This window comes from Erpetoichthys calabaricus, chromosome 3 (genome assembly GCF_900747795.2).
Source record: "Erpetoichthys calabaricus chromosome 3, fErpCal1.3, whole genome shotgun sequence".
In the NCBI taxonomy this organism is placed as follows: Eukaryota; Metazoa; Chordata; class Cladistia; order Polypteriformes; family Polypteridae; genus Erpetoichthys; species Erpetoichthys calabaricus.
The window spans coordinates 302,465,488-302,484,579 of NC_041396.2; the positions used below are offsets into that span (position 1 = coordinate 302,465,488).

The following is a 19,092-nucleotide window of genomic DNA, read 5'->3' on the forward strand; positions in this document are numbered from 1 at the left end:
ATTTGTCTGCACACATTTCTCTCTTGTTCTCGTTCTTGAACTCTGTATCCTGGATTTTGTGTTGCATGCCTATGAGCTTTCATGTCTGCCAGCTGCTCAGTTGCTTGATCTTATGTGCTTTCTGTGATGTCCTTGAAGCTCAGCAGATGTCACAGCTTTTCTTTTTCCTCCTTCCAGTTATGTGATCTGCTTGTCATGGTCGATGATCAATAAACACAATATTTGCACTTGATTCTGCACATGTGTACCATGTTCTGTGGGATTATCAATAGATGGGCTTGCGTTGACCATGCTTTTATTACGATAAACATATCTGCCCACCAGTAAAGTGGCAACTAGATTGTCGTAACCCAGACTTTTTTGAATTTCCAGGACATATGGGGATATATTCTGGATCACTTCTTGCTAGTCTATTAGTATTGTTTCTTCTTTCTTGGTCTTCATTACTTAATCGGTATCTATGATGTGCTTGGCAGATGACACTGTTCTTCTTCATCTACTTATTATGTTGTCCTTTGTAGCATAAGTGTCTTTTGTGATTTGCTTGATGCTCAGCAGATGTTTAATCTCGATCAACTTGCGTTAAACACAAGCAGAGGTCACTTTACCACGGTTGCCTCTACTTCAGTTTTTGAATTTCCCAAACGTATCACTGAGCAACAAGTCTAGAGAATTTTAATTTTGTTAATTAAACATGAACAGTTGACACATGTGGTCTATAGTTTGATTATAAAAATACACTTTAATACAGGAAGTAAGGCTTCTATGCTTCTGGTTATGCAGGAGCTTAGTGTAAAAAAGGTGTTAAAAAAAAAAAAAAGGATAAAGATGAACAAAATTTAAATCAGCTGATCAAGTAACATGAAATTGGTGATCACTATCAGCCTTAAAACCTGATTAGAGCATCCCTACTGTTGGCTGAATGGCTTTGGTGTGACTACACAGTGTTGGTTTTGTGCAAGTCCTCCTAACCTCAGTTTTATCCTCCTTACTTGAATGTTTGAAAAAGCATTAAAGTCTAGATTTTCAGTTGTACAAACAGTAATGCACTTGCAAATTCCTTGAACTTTGCCTTTTGGTGTGATCCTCTTTTGTTACACAACCCGATGTAATTTTTTTAAACTCCATGTATTGTGGGTGTTAAGATAGCACAGTTTTATTATATATATATATTGTATAAATTAGCCATCTCCTGCAGCTTTGCCTGCGTAGTAGTAAAACAGGCAGTGAGGAGGTCCCTGTCCAGATCCCCACTCCTGACGTCACTCTTCCCCCTCCCCTCAGCCCGTCTCAGATTAGTGTGAGTATACCAGCCCTGCAAGCGAATTATAATATTTAGCGTAATGAGAGAAGTCGCAAAATCAATCGGAATGTTCAAGCAAATTATAGAATAAAAAGATCTAAAACTGTTACTTAGTTCTCTCGTTAGCTAAGTAAGCAGGGTCTAAAAAAACTATAAAAAATTTTGTGCTTGGACCATGAAATTTTTAAAAACGTTTCTTAGCGAGCACCTATGGGCCAAGGGTAACCTACATTCCAAATTTCAGGTCCCAAGTCCTCAAGGTTGATGGTTTGGGAGATTTCGTGATGAGTGAGTCAGTGGTAGTTGGCATAATATTAAAATGTGGCACGCGGCTGGCGTCTGTGCCCAGCCGGGTTGTCCCTGCACTGTATCCTCAGGGGGAGCAGCCCTGGACGGTGCAATACCTCCCCCTGGACGCTAGATGGCCGTCCCTCTGGGTTGGAGAGGTGCCTCGGGCACCTGCAGGGCTCCACGGGAGTTGGATGCAGCCCTGTTGGCTCCCGCAGGCACCGCCAGGGGGTGCTGTAGCTGGGACTCCTGCGGCCCTGTGGGCCACGTAGGCACCATACCCGGAAGTGCAGCCGGAACAAGCCAATCAAGCACCTGGAGCACTTCCAGGTGAATTATAAAAGGGAACAGCAGCCACCACTCGAGGGCCAGAATTGGGAGGAAGAGGACAAGGTTGCCTGGGAGGAGTGGTGGTGCCAGACGAAGAGTTGGTTGTTTTGATTAAGTGCTTGGGACTGTGTATTGCCTGTGGGGTTCACGGGGAAGACGTGCCCCACAGGTGAAGAAAAATAAGTCTTTGTGCTTTTACACATGCCTCAGTGTGAGTCTGTGTTGGGTCGGGCGCCTGTATAGCGTCCATATCACTATAAGAGAGAGAGATAGATAGATGTGTGTGTGTGTATATATGTGTAGATATATAGATATATTGCAATTAAAATTGACTCGGAATGTTTTGTTTTCCTTAAATTGGCACAATGCATGCTCCTAACCTATTTTGGGACAATGCATTTTTCGTGTTGCACCAGCAAACCACCTGTCCGATTTATACTTTTGTCACACCATGTAGCCCATAATTGGTGGACCTTAGTGCTGGGCGGTATACCGGTTCATACCGAAAACCGTTTTTAATTTTTTTTATGATATGGATTTTTCTTATACCGCAACACCAGTTTAAATTGCCTAAACAACGTTCGGAACATGGCGCAGCAGGAAACTGTTCAAGTGGGGACCTTTTTCACTGCTACACCACCAAATAGTGGGCGGTAGCATAGGTATATGGAGGACTATTTTGGACAAAATTAAATAAATAAATAAACGCGCAAATAAATTAAAGTTCTGTGAAATGTGAAAAATGGACAGAGAGCATTCCAAAACTGAAGCCGACGATAAAGTTGAACATGAACAACAGAAGAACTTTTGCCAAAAAAAAGGAGTCACGTCCGTCGCCTGGAGACACTTTAGTTTTAAAAGGTCAGATGTGTAAATACTGTTTCTATACTACTGGATAACACTGCAAGCCAAGTTGTACTTGTTTTTGTACTTGCTAGTGTATGTTTTGCTTGCATTCATCCTGTGATGTGCTGGCGACTTGTTCAGAGATGGGCGCAACTCTGAATGGATGGCATAATTAAACATGTATAACGAAGATATTTTTAAAGTTCTGAACACTCCGTCGGCTAAGTTAATAACTAGTTTTAATTTCACAAAGACGTTTATCGTGTGGTGATTGGTAATGTGGAGAAAGAAAAAGGAAAGATAGGAACTGGGGTTTTGGTAGAGAGCAGGAATATCATGAAGTGAATGGATTCTGTACGGTGATTGCTGCAGGCGCCTGCTCTTAGTGCGGAGGAAGTCAGTGAGTAACGACTGGGTCGGGGAACACTTAACACAAAGTATTTGATGTGCTGCATTAACTTATGACGGGGTTTGTGAAAATCTAGTAAATTAAGCATTGATTTTAGGATGAAGTTTAGTTTACAACATTCTACTTTAATTATAAAATAAACTATGAGAATAAAGTGGAAATGTCGACTTTAATCTTGACATAAGCGTCAACATTAAAGTGGAAATGTCAAGAATAAAGTCAACATAGTTTGTTTGTTTTTTTCTTCCGTGTCCATATTTTTTTTTTCTTCACAGTGGCCCTAATGCGTTTCCATAGGGCTATACCACAAACAGCATTATAAATGCAAGTTGCAGTTTTATTATTTATTTATATAGCTTAGCTTGAAGCAAGGTCCATATTAATGCAGTTTGCCTAAATGATGGTACAGTTGGTAAGATGTCATCACCAAGTTGCACTTATTTTATTTTAATTTGGTGAATACTGTGTAATGCACCTGGGCTTGAAGCCTTGAAGTAATGGTGCAACTATCAGTAATACTATTATGTATTTTATTGTTATTATTTATTAGTTTAAATATTATGCAGTTTAATGATGGTAAAATTGTTTAAAAAGTCACTTTAACGTGTCAGTGGACAGAGATTGTTAACATTAACAAAGTGTAGTTGGTTTACAAAAAATATTTACTATTTATTCCTTTTCTAAGACGTGTTCAGTGCAATCCAACTTTAGACAAACACCTCTGGATATTTTACTAAGTCTAAATGCCTCTTTGGATGGTTGAAAATATGTTGTCAAAATCATAGTTTTAAGCTTTTGCAAAAATTTGTTCAATTGAAAGGTTCTATATTTTGACTGCATCTGTCATGCAATGTGATGCCTTCTCTTTAGTGCCACCCCTTTGAAAACTATCACTTTATGGGGCCATGCAAACCTGGATTAATACTTGTGTGCACATTAAAATGTCTTTTTGTACGATGTACAATTCTCAGAACAGTCGAATAGGTTATTCTTAGCCAGTCTACTGCAGTAATTGTAGTGGAAAATGTGGTTAACATCCACTCATGCATGGGGAAAAAAATACCGTGAAACTGGCAGAATTTAGAAAAATACCGTGATATAGAATTTTGGTCATACCGCCCACCTCTAGTGGACCTCCATGCAAAATTTTGTGAAAATCAGTTCAGCTGTTTTTGCACGGCTGGTGAAGAGAAGAGTTAACTGTGGAGATGCGATCTGAGGATTAAAATGAGGTCCTTTAGTGAGCTGAACGGATAAACGAAGTGAAACGAAACCAAGCTGACAAAATGAAGAGACACTCTGAGGTGGTTTCAATTTTATTTATACAATAGAATAGTTTATTTTTGATAGCCCAAAATCACACAAGAAGTGCTACATTGGGCTTTAACAGGCCCTGCCTCTTGACAGCCCCCCAGCCTTGACTCTCTAAGAAGACAAGGGAAAAACTCCAAAAAAAAAAAAAAAAAAAAAAAAACCTTGTAGGGAAAAATGGAAGAAACCTCCGGAAAGGCAGCTCAAGAACAGACCCCTCCCAGGTAGGTTGTGAAGAAGGGGGTTCATACAAAGAAGTAATGTATGTAATTTATGTAACTTTTTGTAATTTTCCTGGCTTGAAAATCTGTTGGAGAAACTAATGGGTTCGCTTCCCGGTTCCTCTTTGTGTGGATAGTGCTTTGAGTACTGAGAAAAGTGCTATATAAATGTAATGAATTATTATTATTATTATTATTATTATTATTAATGTCATGCACTGCCAAAAAAACTTGCTTGATTGAAAGAGTCTAACTGTGGTATTTGAGGTTTTTGCAGATTTCTTTTCTGAAACTTCACAATTTCTTCTTAACAGCTGAAGAGGAGGTCAATGAAGAGGAAGTCTTGGGAGATGACACAGAGGTAAGACTGGTTAGTTACGGTCACTTGTATGTGTGCTCCAGTGATCTGCAGGCAGCAGTGCTCTCGCTTTGTGTGTATGCATACAGTAGGTGTGAGTTTGTGCTGGACTGGAGTCCTGGGTTGTCATTTCAAACTTTGATACGATACTAAAAAAAGTAATAAAATCTGATGCAGTTTTTGATACCCAATAGAGTATATAATGAAACTCATTTAAAAATGTATTATAATTCTGTATGCATTCAAATATTTACATTGATGAAATCAAATAATTGAAATTGTACTCATTAAATCATAGGAATAATTAGCTATAGTAGCAGTTAATCACCTTGGTGTTAACCTTCATGCACGTTAGAACTTTGTTTTGGTGGGACATAATCTTATATAGGCAGATTTGAAAAAAAAATACAACCGCACAATCAGGGCTATGCTGATGAGCATTTTATGTGATGCACTCTGAAAGGAAAATGCACCATGCTGCAGCATTCACGCAGACACCATCCATGAAGCTGCCAAAGCCAGTCAAGTTTCAATTCAGTTTCTACTGTAACACATCAAGTATATGAACAAATGGAGGACTAGTGCCATTGTTTATACATTTGAGCAAAGTTATACTGCCTCATACAGTAAATGTGAAGAAATAAAATATGAAAATTGCACTAATAAAGTAATGCACTACAGCAGCGAGATTTTAAAAATCAATGGAGCCCTAGTGCTAAAATGTGTTGTCCCCTGAATGAACAGCACAGAATCAAAATGACCTGCTGGTACAAAAAATAATTTTAGACCCTTGTCTTATCTTAGGGTGCCTAGTCATTCTGGCCTCTTTTCACTCTCTCTCTCTCTCTCCTTTCCCAACAAATTGCTAATGTGTGGTGGGTGTACTGGCACAAAATGGCTGTCATCACAGCACACATTGGTGGTTGAGTTGGTTACCCACTTTCCATGTAAAAGTGCTTTGAATAGTGAGAAAAATGCTATATAAAATGCAATCTCGACATCGTCTTAATAAAACATTTCACTATGTAATAAAGTATTTAACCTGTAGAGCCATGGAGACAAAAAAACAAAACAAACAAATGCCACATCCCTGCTTTAAGTGGAATTGTTTTGAGATGCTTTGTTCCTCCCCAAAGAGAAATTGTCTTTTGCATGACCTTAGGCCAACTGTGTCCAGCTCCGGTCCTGGTGTGGGTCTCAGTGGCTGCAGGTTTTCATTCTAACCCTTCTCCTAATCGCCGAGCAGTTTTCACTGCTAATTAACTCCTTTTCTCTTCATTTTAATAGCCCTGTTTTTAAGGATTCAGTGCTTCATTAAATGAAATTATTCATTTCTTCATTAAATGGCAGGAGTATCTGTCATTCATTGATTGTGCCCGTGGGCACACAGCCAATCTGTGGGAGCCAGAAGTCTGCCTGGGTTGTAGGGGTTCAAACCCTTACTGTATTTCTCTCAATGACATGCAAATCAATTTATAACTTATGTGGACATCAAACTCCAGCCAATTTCACTCCAACCAGTTTCTTAATGAGAAGCCAATTCTTGCTGTTAATTAAAGCCGTTTATTGAATATCAGGACTTGTTGCTGCTCTCCTTCTGCCACAGCAGACTGTTGAATTTGTTTTTTTTTTCTAAGAGGTTTTGGTGACCTGAGCAGACCAACATGACTAAGACCCTTCACCTTTCTTTATTTTCATGTTAATGGGTAACATGGCGGCTTGTTTTGTGTCTCATTATTGCTTGGCTGCTCATTAAGGAAAAAGAAACCACTAAGGGGTCGGAGATACGTCAATTAAAACGAAGGCCAAAGAAGTTAATCAGTAGCAACAATGGCGCACTAATTAAAAAGATGGTTAGAATGAAAACCTGTAGCCACTGTGGCCCACCATGACCGGAGTTGGATTCCTCTGCCTTAGGGAGTCAAAGTGCAGGGTGTGCAGGCTTATACTGATTCATGTTTATGTCATTTAGAAATAAGAAAAGGAATTACAAGCCAGGGCAGCACAGTGGCACAATGGTAGTGGGTTCGCTTCCTGGGTCCTCCCTGCGTGGAGTTTGCATGTTCTCCCCGTGTCTGTTTGGGTCTCCTCCCACAGTCCAAAGACATGCAGGTTAGGTGCATTGGCCATCCTGAAATTGTCCATAGTGTGTGCTTGGAGCGTGTGTGCTTCCTGCAGTGGGGTGGTGTCCTGCCCGGGGATTTGTTCCTGCCTTGTGACCTGTGCTGGCTGGGATTGGCTCCAGCAGACCCCCCCAGGACCCTGTTTTATGATATAGTGGGTTGGAAAATGACTGACCACAAGGCTCTACTGTCAAAAGCTGAAACGAAGAGGGAAGCGCTCTAGGCTGTAGAACTGAGAACACGAAAAATGAGCATTGAAACAATTGCGTTACAATCGATACCTATTGATGTTTAGATCCTGGCTTGCTTTCTACATTTCACTTGTTGCTGCAGGGAAAGGCTTTGTCCAGCAAGATGTCTTAGGAAACTGGGGACAAGTTCAAGAAGAGTGTGCTGGTAAATGTTAGCTGGCTGTCAGTAGCACACTAACGGCTCGTTGGCACTGCACCTCTCACCAGAGATGTTCTATATTTTCTGGTTATTGGTCTCGCACTCCTATTGCTTGTTCTTTATGCTACCAGTCTACAGTGTGACCCTCAGCAAGTTGTTTCACCTGCCAAAACTCTTGAAAGTTGACTGCAGAGTATGAATGCAGTGTTGTGCTGAAGTGCATGTGTGAAGTACTTGGGGGAATTAAAATGAAGTCTAAGTAATGACTGTCGATGGGGATTGGATTTGGAATCCCCCCAACCCAACCTTGGGCAACTTGTAGTGACCACTGCTGCAGCTTGTTAGGGACGTGCCTCAGTAGAGAGATTTCTTTGGGACTTTGCAGAGATATGTAAAGATGCATCCCCCGGTGGGTTTAATCATTCAAATTTTGGTTTAGTGCTCTTCAGTGTTTCATCCTGGTGGTCTGTAGAGCAGCACATGTTGCAATCATCTGAGCATACAGGGCCCTCATAACTATGTCGGCTTGTTATGAAGACATTTTTTGAATAAACAAGTAACAGTTTATGTAGTGCCTTGCTACATGGATATGTCAAAATTATCCACACTTTTGTGATGATTGTGTTCGGCTTGGCTGTGCAGCTTTCCCCGCGCACATATGTATGAAAACCTCTTGTGTCTGCAGTCACTGTGGCAAAGTTTCTAGGAGTAAACATGGCTGCTCTGCTCACTCTTTACGCCATAGAAGGGCATTGAGCAGTGATACATTTTTTTATTTTAATTTTGTTTTTTATATGCTGAAGGTGTACATTGGGGGGAAATAAGTGTTTGAACCTCTGCCGAATTTGTACATTTGCTCTTTTACAAAGAAATGAACAGTCTGTTAATTTTTATGGTAGTTTCATTTTAATGGAGAGAGACAGAATATCAACCAAAAATAAAAAAAAAAACAAAAAAACACATGACATAAGTTATAAATTGATTTGCATGTCATTGAGAGAAATACAATAAGGGTTTGAACCCCTACAACCCAGGCAGACTTCTGGCTCCCACAGATTGGCTGTGTGCCCACGGGCACAATCAATGAATGACAGATACTCCTGATCTCGACTCATGATGTGTATAAAGCACACCTGTCCACAGAACCAATTTCTTCTATTCCAACCTCAGCACCACCATAGGCAAAGACCAAAGAGCTGTCAAAGGTCGTTGGGGACAAGGCTGGGATGGGCTACAAGACCACCAGCAAGAAGCTTGGTGAGAAGGTGACAACTTTTGGTGCGATTTTATTCAGAAATGGAAGATAAATATAAAATGATCATCGGTCACCCTCGGTCTTGCAAGATCTTGCCTGCATGGGAGCAGCTTTTTGATGATCTGAAGGCAGTTATGATCACCACAGTCACCAAGAACTTCTTTGGTGTAACACACTATGCCGTAATGGATTGAAATGTTTCTGCGCCCACAAGGGTCCCCCAGCTCAAGAAGGCACATGTACAGGTCCGAATGTTCACTGGCAAACTTAAGATAGAAGAATGCATTTCAATGGAAACCAACAAGTGTTTCAGCCTCTGGTCCTTTAAATGGGGAGAGTAGCAGCCATGTTTACTTATTTATAAAAAGAGTTGTGGGACTCTGTAACAAACTACCAAGACGTTGAGTTGAAGCAGAAGCCTTGATAACCTTTAAGAAGTATCTGGACGGGATGTTGGGACAGCTTAGCTATGAGTTAAACCAATGGGCTGAATGAGCTTTGTTTGTTAAATTTCTAGAATGTTCTCTTCATGATTTTGACTAATTTAATTTACAATCTGAATAGCCAGTCTTTGTATCAGTTTGCAGCTGATGTTTTGATAGTAATTTTAACTTGTGTTGCTTTGCTTTGCATTGCATGTATGTTGGTTTTGTTAAACATCTTGTGATAATTGATTACTCCCTGCTAGAGGCACTTTATGAAACTAATTTGTTTCCTTCCATGTCCCAAAGATGTCCATGATAAGTTAACTGCAGATGTAAGTGAACTTCCTGGACTTCTTCCATAGATAGACAGAAGTTTATTTGTCTCCAGGGGAAAAAAGCCTATTAAATATACACACATACTATAGTCAGAACACAATAGAATAATTAAAAAGAAAGAAAAGTTCTGACTTGTCAGTCCCTGTCTCAGTGAGGTGTTATTCAGGTGTATTGTCGTTGGAATAATGGAACCCCTGTTGCGTTTCTTGACGCACTTCTGCTGAATAATTCAGTGTGTGTTACAGAGGGTGCGTGCAGCATTGTTCATAATGGCACTCAGTTTTGATTGAACTTTTGTCCTCCTCTGCTACCTTCAGGGTGTCCAGAATGTGTCCCCTAATTGAGCCTGCCCTTTTTAATTAGCTTGTTGATTTGGTGGGCCTCTCTTGAAGTGATGGTACCAGCCCAACACACCACACTGGCCATCACAGAGCTGTTGAACATTTGAAAGATGTCCGTTCCCTCATTAAAGGCACAAAGCTTCTTAAGAAAAAAGCATCTGCTTTGCCCTTTCCTATGTAGTTTCTCTGTGTTACAAGACCTGTCTAAATGGTCATTGATGTGGACCCCCAAGTACTTGTAGGACTAGACCACCTCTACATCCACCTCCTGAGCAGTGACTGCATACAGAGGCTCCTTGGTGTGGCAAAAGTCAACAAGCAGTTCCTTGGTCCTGCTGTTTAGTTGCAGACAATTCTTTGTGCTCCAAGAAACGCTAAGTCCTTTATCCAAGACACCACTGGCTCATCTAGCTGCTTATCTTTGAGTTGACCCCTTAACAGGGGTGGCTGGATGTATTGAAGGCACTGGAGAAATCAAACAACATCATCGCAGTGCTGCCAGCTTTGTCCTGCCTTGTGGAGCAGAGGAATGACTGTATCCTCCGCTCCAGCCTTTGTCTGATAGGCAAACTGTAGTGGGTCCAAGTGGTCTACCGCAAGAGGACTCGTATAGTCTAAGACCAGCCCCTCAAAGGTCTTCATAATGAGATACATAAGTGCTACTGCACTGTAGGCATTAGGTGAAGAGCTGCCTTTCTGCTTTGGACCAGGAGCAATGCAGGCTGTTCTCCACAGCAAGTGGCATTTTCCAGAGCCTTGGGGACAAACTGAACAAGTGACAGAGGACACCATAGAGCTGGTCAACACAGGCCTTCTGAACTTGAGGGCTGCATCTATGCTTCTGTTCTGGGGACAGCTCTGCTGTGAATGACTTGATTTCTTTGGGGGGGGGTGGTGAGAATTAAGAATGTGTTTTTAAATCTGTGTTTGTGTGTCGATTTGTAAAAATATTGCATTTATAGTTCCTTTGATTAATAATAATAATAATAAATATGACTGGGTGGATGCATGATGATCACTTTTTTTTTTTCTTTGTCCCCAATAGGAGGAACCAAAAGAAGTAGAAGCGGAGCAGCCACAGTTGGAAGAAGTTGTTGCTATTGAGAAGGAGGAGTGAGTGTTCTTTGCTAGTGCAAGCCTCGCACTTCTTGAGGAGTGTGCTTGTTAGAAGGGCAGGTCTGATACGGGTAACCTGATAGTCACGCTAGCACTTCAGTTTGGGTTAATGTGGCTTAGCGTCACTCCATTTTCCTATGTGGCTTACTTCAGGTATGCAGTCCCATGCAAAGGTTTGGGTTCCCTGGTCAAATTACTTTTTTTGGAAAAATAGCCATTTCAACTTCAAAATAAGACATTGGCATCTTTATGAAAATATTCATCTACAGTTACAGGCATAAAACAGTACACCTCTACAAACATGCAATTCATCCATCCATCCATCCATCCATTATCCAACCTGCTTAATCCTAACACAGGGTCACAGGAGTCTGCAGGAGCCAATCCCAGCCAACACAGGGCACAAGGCAGGAACCAATCCCGGGCAGGGTGCCAACCCACTGGAGGCCACACACACACACCAAGCACACACTAGGGCCAATTTAGAATCGCCAATCCACCTAACCTGCATGTCTTTGGACTGTGGGTGGGAAACCCATGCAGACACTGGGAGAACATGCAAACTCCACAAACCCAGGTCCCCTGACTGTGAGGCAGTGGTGCTACCACTGTGCCACCCCCATACAATTCATATTGAGATTAAAGCTTTGCAGTATGAAATCTCCATAAATTATTTGTTCTGTATGTTTAATATTGCCTACTATTGGACACCAGTAATGGCACACTGCATGATAATGTGCAATGAATACACTTGACTTATAGTTTTCCTCTTCTTCCTCTGTACGTTTAGCATTTATTTGCTCAGAAGTTGATGCCCTTGCTGCTTCCTGAGAAGCTCTTTTCTCCACCCCATCGGCCCGCTTCTTCTCTTCTTTTGCCAGCATGTTTTGGTGTTAAAACTGATTAAGTCAGTGTTTGTGTTGCAATTACTTCGTATGTTTTCTTTAGTTTTTCACTTAAGCTGACACTTAAGTCTTCAATCTGCCAAATGAATGATTTAAGATTTGAAGAGGTAGGGGAAGTGACGCCGAAGGTAATAGGGAATGAGAACGGTGCCCGTACACATGCGCCACCCTGCTGCCGAGAGTGGATTGTACAATTAAATAAAAATTAAAAAGAGGAATAACCTGGGAGGTCAATCATCACCCCAAATGCGGATAGTAGACGTTCACATAGTATATGTGTACCAAATTTCAGGTCAATGGGTCAAACGGTTTGTGAGCAACAGGTGATTTAAAATCCTGGATAGACAAACGAACAGCCACAGTAGCATATTATATATAAAGATTCATAAATCAAAACATTGTAAAATCAAATCAGTGTACATATACACAAGTTTTAGTTTGCTTGTAAACTTATTCTTTTGTATTTAAATATTGTAATGAACAATGAGATGGAAAGACTGAGGCACAAACCAAAAAACAGTTGAGCCCAAGAATGGTTGCGTTTGTTTCAACACTGAAAGATCGCACCTTACAGCTGTTATGACCACAGGAGATGCTTCATTAAACAGCAGACAGCACCTGACTGCTAGCCACAGCTATTCTCATTCCAGTCCCTGTTAGTCACCCAGCATCCCCAGTCACGCAACCCACTAAGAGCCACTTATCTTCTAGTCCGGTTTCTATTCATCCTTTGCTCAGTCTCCACCTGCATTCTAGAATCTTCTCTGGCATGTAAAGTGTGTTGCGAATAATCCCAGGGTTTATAAAATGTAGAGAGCTCAGTGTACCTGTGCGACAGGTTGATGTCAATCATGTATCCGGCCCCTCCTATCTCAAGGGTAATCTTGTACTACAATATTATCATAAAATACTTGCCTGCAGTGTCATTAGACAGGTTGCATGTTAGAACATGCCAGTAAGAATTTCACTGTACTCCTTGACAATTACCCGACAAAATTAGGATTTGCAGTTACTAAAGTGCGAAACCATCCAAATTTAAATTTCCTTTTATTTATTGAGTGAACATCTAACTTTGATTCCATCAGCGGCTGTCCTGTTATTTTCTGCTTGAATGAGTTATCTGCTGGCCCGACTGGCTATATTTCAGTGGCTCCCAAAATCGGTCCTGGGGACCCACTGTGGCTGCAGGTTTTTGTTCCAACCAACTTCTGTTTTTCATTGGACTCGGCCTAATTTAAGTGAATCATTATTTCCCAGATTCTTTGTTTTTGAGACAATGTAGAAATTACCAACTACGTTTGGTAAATTTTTTTTAAAATGTAATAAGCAGTTATATGGGGAATATATAATTTTTTTTTAAGTCATTAACAGCATTTTCAACCTAATTTTCATTCTGCTTTTCCAGATGTTCTGGTTATTTAATTGATTATTTACTAATTAGTGGCTCTGACACTGAAGTCGTTGCTGCTTTCATCATCCCAGGTGTCTGCTATGCTGGTTAATTGTCACTTCTTCTTCTTTCGGCTGCTCCCGTTAGGGGTTTGCCACAGCTGATCATCTTCTTCCATGTCTTTCTTTCCTCTGCATCTTGCTCTGTCACCCCCATCACCTGCATGTCTTCTCTCACCACATCCATAAACCTTCCCTTAGGCCTTCCTCTTATCTGGCAGCTCTATCCTTAAAGTCGTCTACCCAGCATCTCTCCTCTGCACATGTCCAAACTAACACAATTTCGCCTCTCTGACTTTGTCTCTCACTCGTCCCACCTGAGCTGACCCTCTAATGTCCTCATTTCTAATCCTGTCCATCCTCGTCACACCCAATGCAAATCTTAGCATCTTTAACTCTGCCATCTCCAGCTCTGTCTCCTGCTTTCTGGTCAGTCCCACCGTCTCCAGCCCATATAACATAGCTGGTCTCACTACCACTATTAGGGTTAAATGAAGGGAGCAAACTACACAGGAAAATAATAGAAAAACAACAAAAGTTATTTCTACTTAAATCACATAGAAATATTTCTAAATGTCTTATAAATGTAAAAACCATACTGTTGTGTGTTTCTGACTGCAGAATAAGAGTAAAAAGACCTGCTAATTAAGTAATAATAATTGATAACTGATCTCCTTGATTGTAAATCTGGTTGGAACAAAAACCTGCAGCCACAGTGGGTCCCCAGGATTGAGTTTGGGAACTGCTGCTATGTTTCCTTTTAATGAAAATGCCAACACTGAACATGAAGCAGAGACCACTCCACTGTGCCGTTATCCCCCTGCTGTTGAAAACCTTCACTGGGTAAAGACATAAGCGGAACAGGCTATGATTAGATGAGAAAAGCAAGCATTAGGTGATCGTCTGCTTTCTCTTTCTGCCATGCAAGAGGAGGACTGCTGTTGAAGGAGGTGCAAAGTCCATTCCTTTAATACACTGATTCTGATTTAGAAATGATAATGTCTCGAGTATTTATTACACAGTTGTAGTTGCTGGCAGTAGTATTTAATTATATCATGTGAACTGTTGTAATATGATGAAGTTTGTTCTTCACCGGTCCCAATAGAATTTAATATGAAAACAGCTGTGAATGCAAGGATGAATTTATGAAATTTGCTGTACTGTCCCTGTGTGCCTGTACTAAAAAAGCACCTTGAGCATGGGAAAGGCGCTATATATCCATCCATCCATCCATCCATTTTCCAACCCGCTGAATCCAAACAGGGTCACGGGGGTCTGCTGGAGCCAATCCCAGCCAACACAGGGCACAAGGCAGGGAACCAATCCTGGGCAGGGTGCCAACCCACCGCAGGGCGCTATATATATAATATATAAAAAAAAGTAGTAGTAATATTATTGGAACACCTTCAGTCCCAGTGTACTTCCATGTGCAGTGATGTCTTTGCTGTGAGATGACATTTTGAATCTTCACATCATTATGCAGGCAGCGAGTAACAGTTCTGCCGAAGTGCAGTCAGTGCATCTCATGTTATACATTTTGATTTACTTTTTCAATCGGAAGTTTAAATTTCCAAAATTTGACGAAATATGTTTTCATTTGCCTTTTTTTTTTTTTTTTTTTTTCCATTTCCGTCATGTGGTAATGTCATACAAAAAATAAAGACCACAGTTTGTATTGCCGGTCTTTTCTATCGCAAAATTTGACAAAGTAAAATTTTGCCTCATGCTTATACAGTTATGATTCTTTTTGAAATGAAAAACTTTTTGGCACCCTTTCCAAATTAACGTTTCCAGACTCGTTAGCTTATTAGTCTGGTCTGACGTGGCTCATTAGTCTGGCCAAGAATTATTAGGATATGTACGATGGTGACACTTCCAGAGCCTGAAAGAATCTTTGACGCTCTTATACATTATACGGCACTTAACGACCATGTGCTTTTCTAAACAATTGGCTGAAAATGAAACTAAAGCCCACAAAATAGGGGAAGACCACAGTCTGAAATGACGGCTAAGAGAAATCATGGCGTTCAAGACAAAATCTGGAGGACTAAGCAGACTGAGAGAACAGCTCATATACTGTAGGAGGGCAAAGCAAAACCCTGCACAGGGCCCTGCTGAGAAAAGCCATGGTGGTACACAGCCCTACTGGGTAGCATTACTTCCATGGATGTGACCTTCATGGAAGAGCCATCAGGAAAAACTTTACCTGCAATTTTGTCACAAGAAACATGTTTTAAGTATGCAAAATAACATCTGTATAAGGCCACTGTAGTTTGGAACCGTGCCACAGATGTGAAACTAAACGTTTTGGCTACAACCTGCCTAAAGGGGCCTGAGTTGCCTCAAAAATTTGCATATTGTAATATTTTTAGTTAGCCAATAAAAGATGTAATTTTGCTTGACTTTTCACTACTGGCCATAGCCATAAATGGTTGCTTTGGAGCAACAAATGAGCAGCCTTTGTAGGAAAGAACACCTTGTCAACCTTTGTTTATGTTTGTGACATAGGAAACATTGCATAATTACAGGAAAGAATTAAATATCAAGAATTCCTTGAGGAGAATTTTAGACAGTCACTGATACAAGAATGGCTTGTGTAATGAGATGATATTTAAAAACGCACTTCAAAATCTGCTATAAAGTACCTCAAGAAACTCCAGGTGAAGGTAATAAATGGCCCGCTCAGTCTCTGGGATGGAGTCCAAAACAAGAATTCAGAGACTACTAGCCAGGTACAAATAACATTTGCAAGCTGTGTTTTTTGCCGAAGGGGGGTGTAACTAAGTACTGACTTGATAGGGTCCCCAAACCTTTGTGAATTTCCCCTTGGGATTAATAAAGCGTCTATCTATCTAAATGCATTATGCACTCTTACATATATATACAGTTGTGCTTGAAAGTTTGTGAACCCTTTAGAATTTTCTATATTTCTGTATAAATATGACCTAAAACATCATCAGATTTTCACTCAAGTCTTAAAAGTAGATAGAGAAACCAGTTAAACAAATGAGACAAAAATATTATACTTGGTCATTTATTTATTGAGGAAAATGATCGAATATTACATATTTGTGAGTGGCAAAAGTATGTGAACCTTTGCTTTCAGTATCTGGTGTGACTCCCCCTTTGCAGCAATAACTGCAACTAAACGTTTCCGGTAACAGTTGATCAGTCCTGCACACCGGCTTGGAGGAATTTGAGCCCATTCCTCCATACAGAACAGCTTCAACTCTGGGATGTTGGTGGGTTTCCTCACATGAACTGCTCGCTTCAGGTCCTTCCACAACATTTCGATTTGGATTAAGGTCAGGACTTTGACTTGCCCATTCCAAAACATTCACTTTATTTTTCTTCAACCATTCTTTGGTAGAACGACTTGTGTGCTTAGGATTGTTGTCTTGCTGCATGACCCACCTTCTCTTGAGATTCAGTTCATGGACAGATGTCCTGACATTTTCCTTTAGAATTCTCTGATATAATTCAGAATTCATTGTTCCATCAATGAAGACAAGCCGTCCTGACCCAGATGCAGCAAAACAGGCCTAAACCATGATACCACCACAACCATGTTTCACAGATGGGATAAGGTTCTTATGCTGGAATGCAGTGTTTTCCTTTCTCCAAACAACACTTTTCATTTAAACCATAAAGTTCTGTTTTGGTCTCATCCATCCACAAAACCTTCTTCCAATAGCCTTCTTGTTTGTCCACGTGATCTTTAGCAAACTGTAGACGAGCAGCAATGTTTTTTTTGGAGAGCAGTGGCTTTTTCCTTGCCACCCTGCCATGCACACCATTGTTGTTCAGTGTTCTCCTGATGGTGGACATACAGTGGTGTGAAAAACTATTTGCCCCCTTCCTGATTTCTTATTCTTTTGCATGTTTGTCACACAAAATGTATCTGATCATCAAACACATTTAACCATTAGTCAAATATAACACAAGTAAACACAAAATGCAGTTTTTAAATGATGGTTTTTATTATTTAGGGAGAAAAAAAATCCAAACCTACATGGCCCTGTGTGAAAAAGTAATTGCCCCCTTGTTAAAAAATAACCTAACTGTGGTGTATCACACCTGAGTTCAATTTCTGTAGCCACCCCCCAGGCCTGATTACTGCCACACCTGTTTCAATCAAGAAATCACTTAAATAGGAGCCGCCTGACACAGAGAAGTAGACCAAAAGCACCTCAAAAGCTAGACATCATGCCAAGATCCAAAGAAATTCAGGAACAAATGAGAACAGAAGTAATTGAGATCTATCAGTCTGGTAAAGGTTATAAAGCCATTTCTAAAGCTTTGGGACTCCAGCGAACCACAGTGAGAGCCATTATCCACAAATGGCAAAAACATGGAACAGTGGTGAACCTTCCCAGGAGTGGCCGGCTGACCAAAATTACCCCAAGAGCGCAGAGACGACTCATCCGAGAGGTCACAAAAGACCCCAGGACAACGTCTAAAGAACTGCAGGCCTCACTTGCCTCAATTAAGGTCAGTGTTCACGACTCCACCATAAGAAAGAGACTGGGCAAAAACGGCCTGCATGGCAGATTTCCAAGACGCAAACCACTGTTAAGCAAAAAGAACATTAGGGCTCGTCTCAATTTTGCTAAGAAACATCTCAATGATTGCCAAGACTTTTGGGAAAATACCTTGTGGACTGATGAGACAAAAGTTGAACTTTTTGGAAGGCAAATGTCCCGTTACATCTGGCGTAAAAGGAACACAGCATTTCAGAAAAAGAACATCATACCAACAGTAAAATATGGTGGTGGTAGTGTGATGGTCTGGGGTTGTTTTGCTGCTTCAGGACCTGGAAGGCTTGCTGTGATAGATGGAACCATGAATTCTACTGTCTACCAAAAAATCCTGAAGGAGAATGTCCGGCCATCTGTTTCGTCAACTCAAGCTGAAGCGATCTTGGGTGCTGCAACAGGACAATGACCCAAAACACACCAGCAAATCCACCTCTGAATGGCTGAAGATAAACAAAATGAAGACTTTGGAGTGGCCTAGTCAAAGTCCTGACCTGAATCCAATTGAGATGCTATGGCATGACCTTAAAAAGGCGGTTCATGCTAGAAAACCCTCAAATAAAGCTGAATTACAACAATTTTGCAAAGATGAGTGGGCCAAAATTCCTCCAGAGCGCTGTAAAAGACTCATTGCAAGTTATCGCAAACGCTTGATTGCAGTTATTGCTGCTAAGGGTGGCCCAACCAGTTATTAGGTTCAGGGGACAATTACTTTTTCACACAGGGCCATGTAGGTTTGGATTTTTTTTTCTCCCTAAATAATAAAAACCATCATTTAAAAACTGCATTTTGTGTTTACTTGTGTTATATTTGACTAATGGTTAAATGTGTTTGATGATCAGAAACATTTTGTGTGACAAACATGCAAAAGAATAAGAAATCAGGAAGGGGGCAAATAGTTTTTCACACCACTGTATTAACATGAACATTAGCCAATGTGAGAGAGACCTTCAGTTGCTTAGAAGTCACCCTGGGGTCCTTTGTGACCTCGCCGACTATTCCATACCTTGCTCTTGGAGTGATCTTTGTCGGTCGACCACTCCTGGGGAGGGTAACAATGGTCTTGAATTTCCTCCATTTGTACACAATCTGTCTGACTGTGGATTGGTGGAGTCCAAACTCTTTAGAGATGGTTTTGTAACCTTTTCCAG

The 19,092-nt window shown here is 40.8% G+C and overlaps 1 protein-coding gene across 1 annotated transcript in view; it reads left to right on the forward strand.

The window, feature by feature from the left end:
- Positions 1–19,092, forward strand: part of sarnp (SAP domain containing ribonucleoprotein) — a 101,793-nt gene that overhangs the window by 4,047 nt on the left and 78,654 nt on the right. The window contains exons 3-4 of the mRNA XM_051925114.1: positions 5,023–5,069; positions 10,982–11,049. Of these exons, the coding sequence (XP_051781074.1) occupies positions 5,023–5,069; positions 10,982–11,049 (115 nt within the window). The remainder of the gene's footprint in view (positions 1–5,022; positions 5,070–10,981; positions 11,050–19,092) is intronic.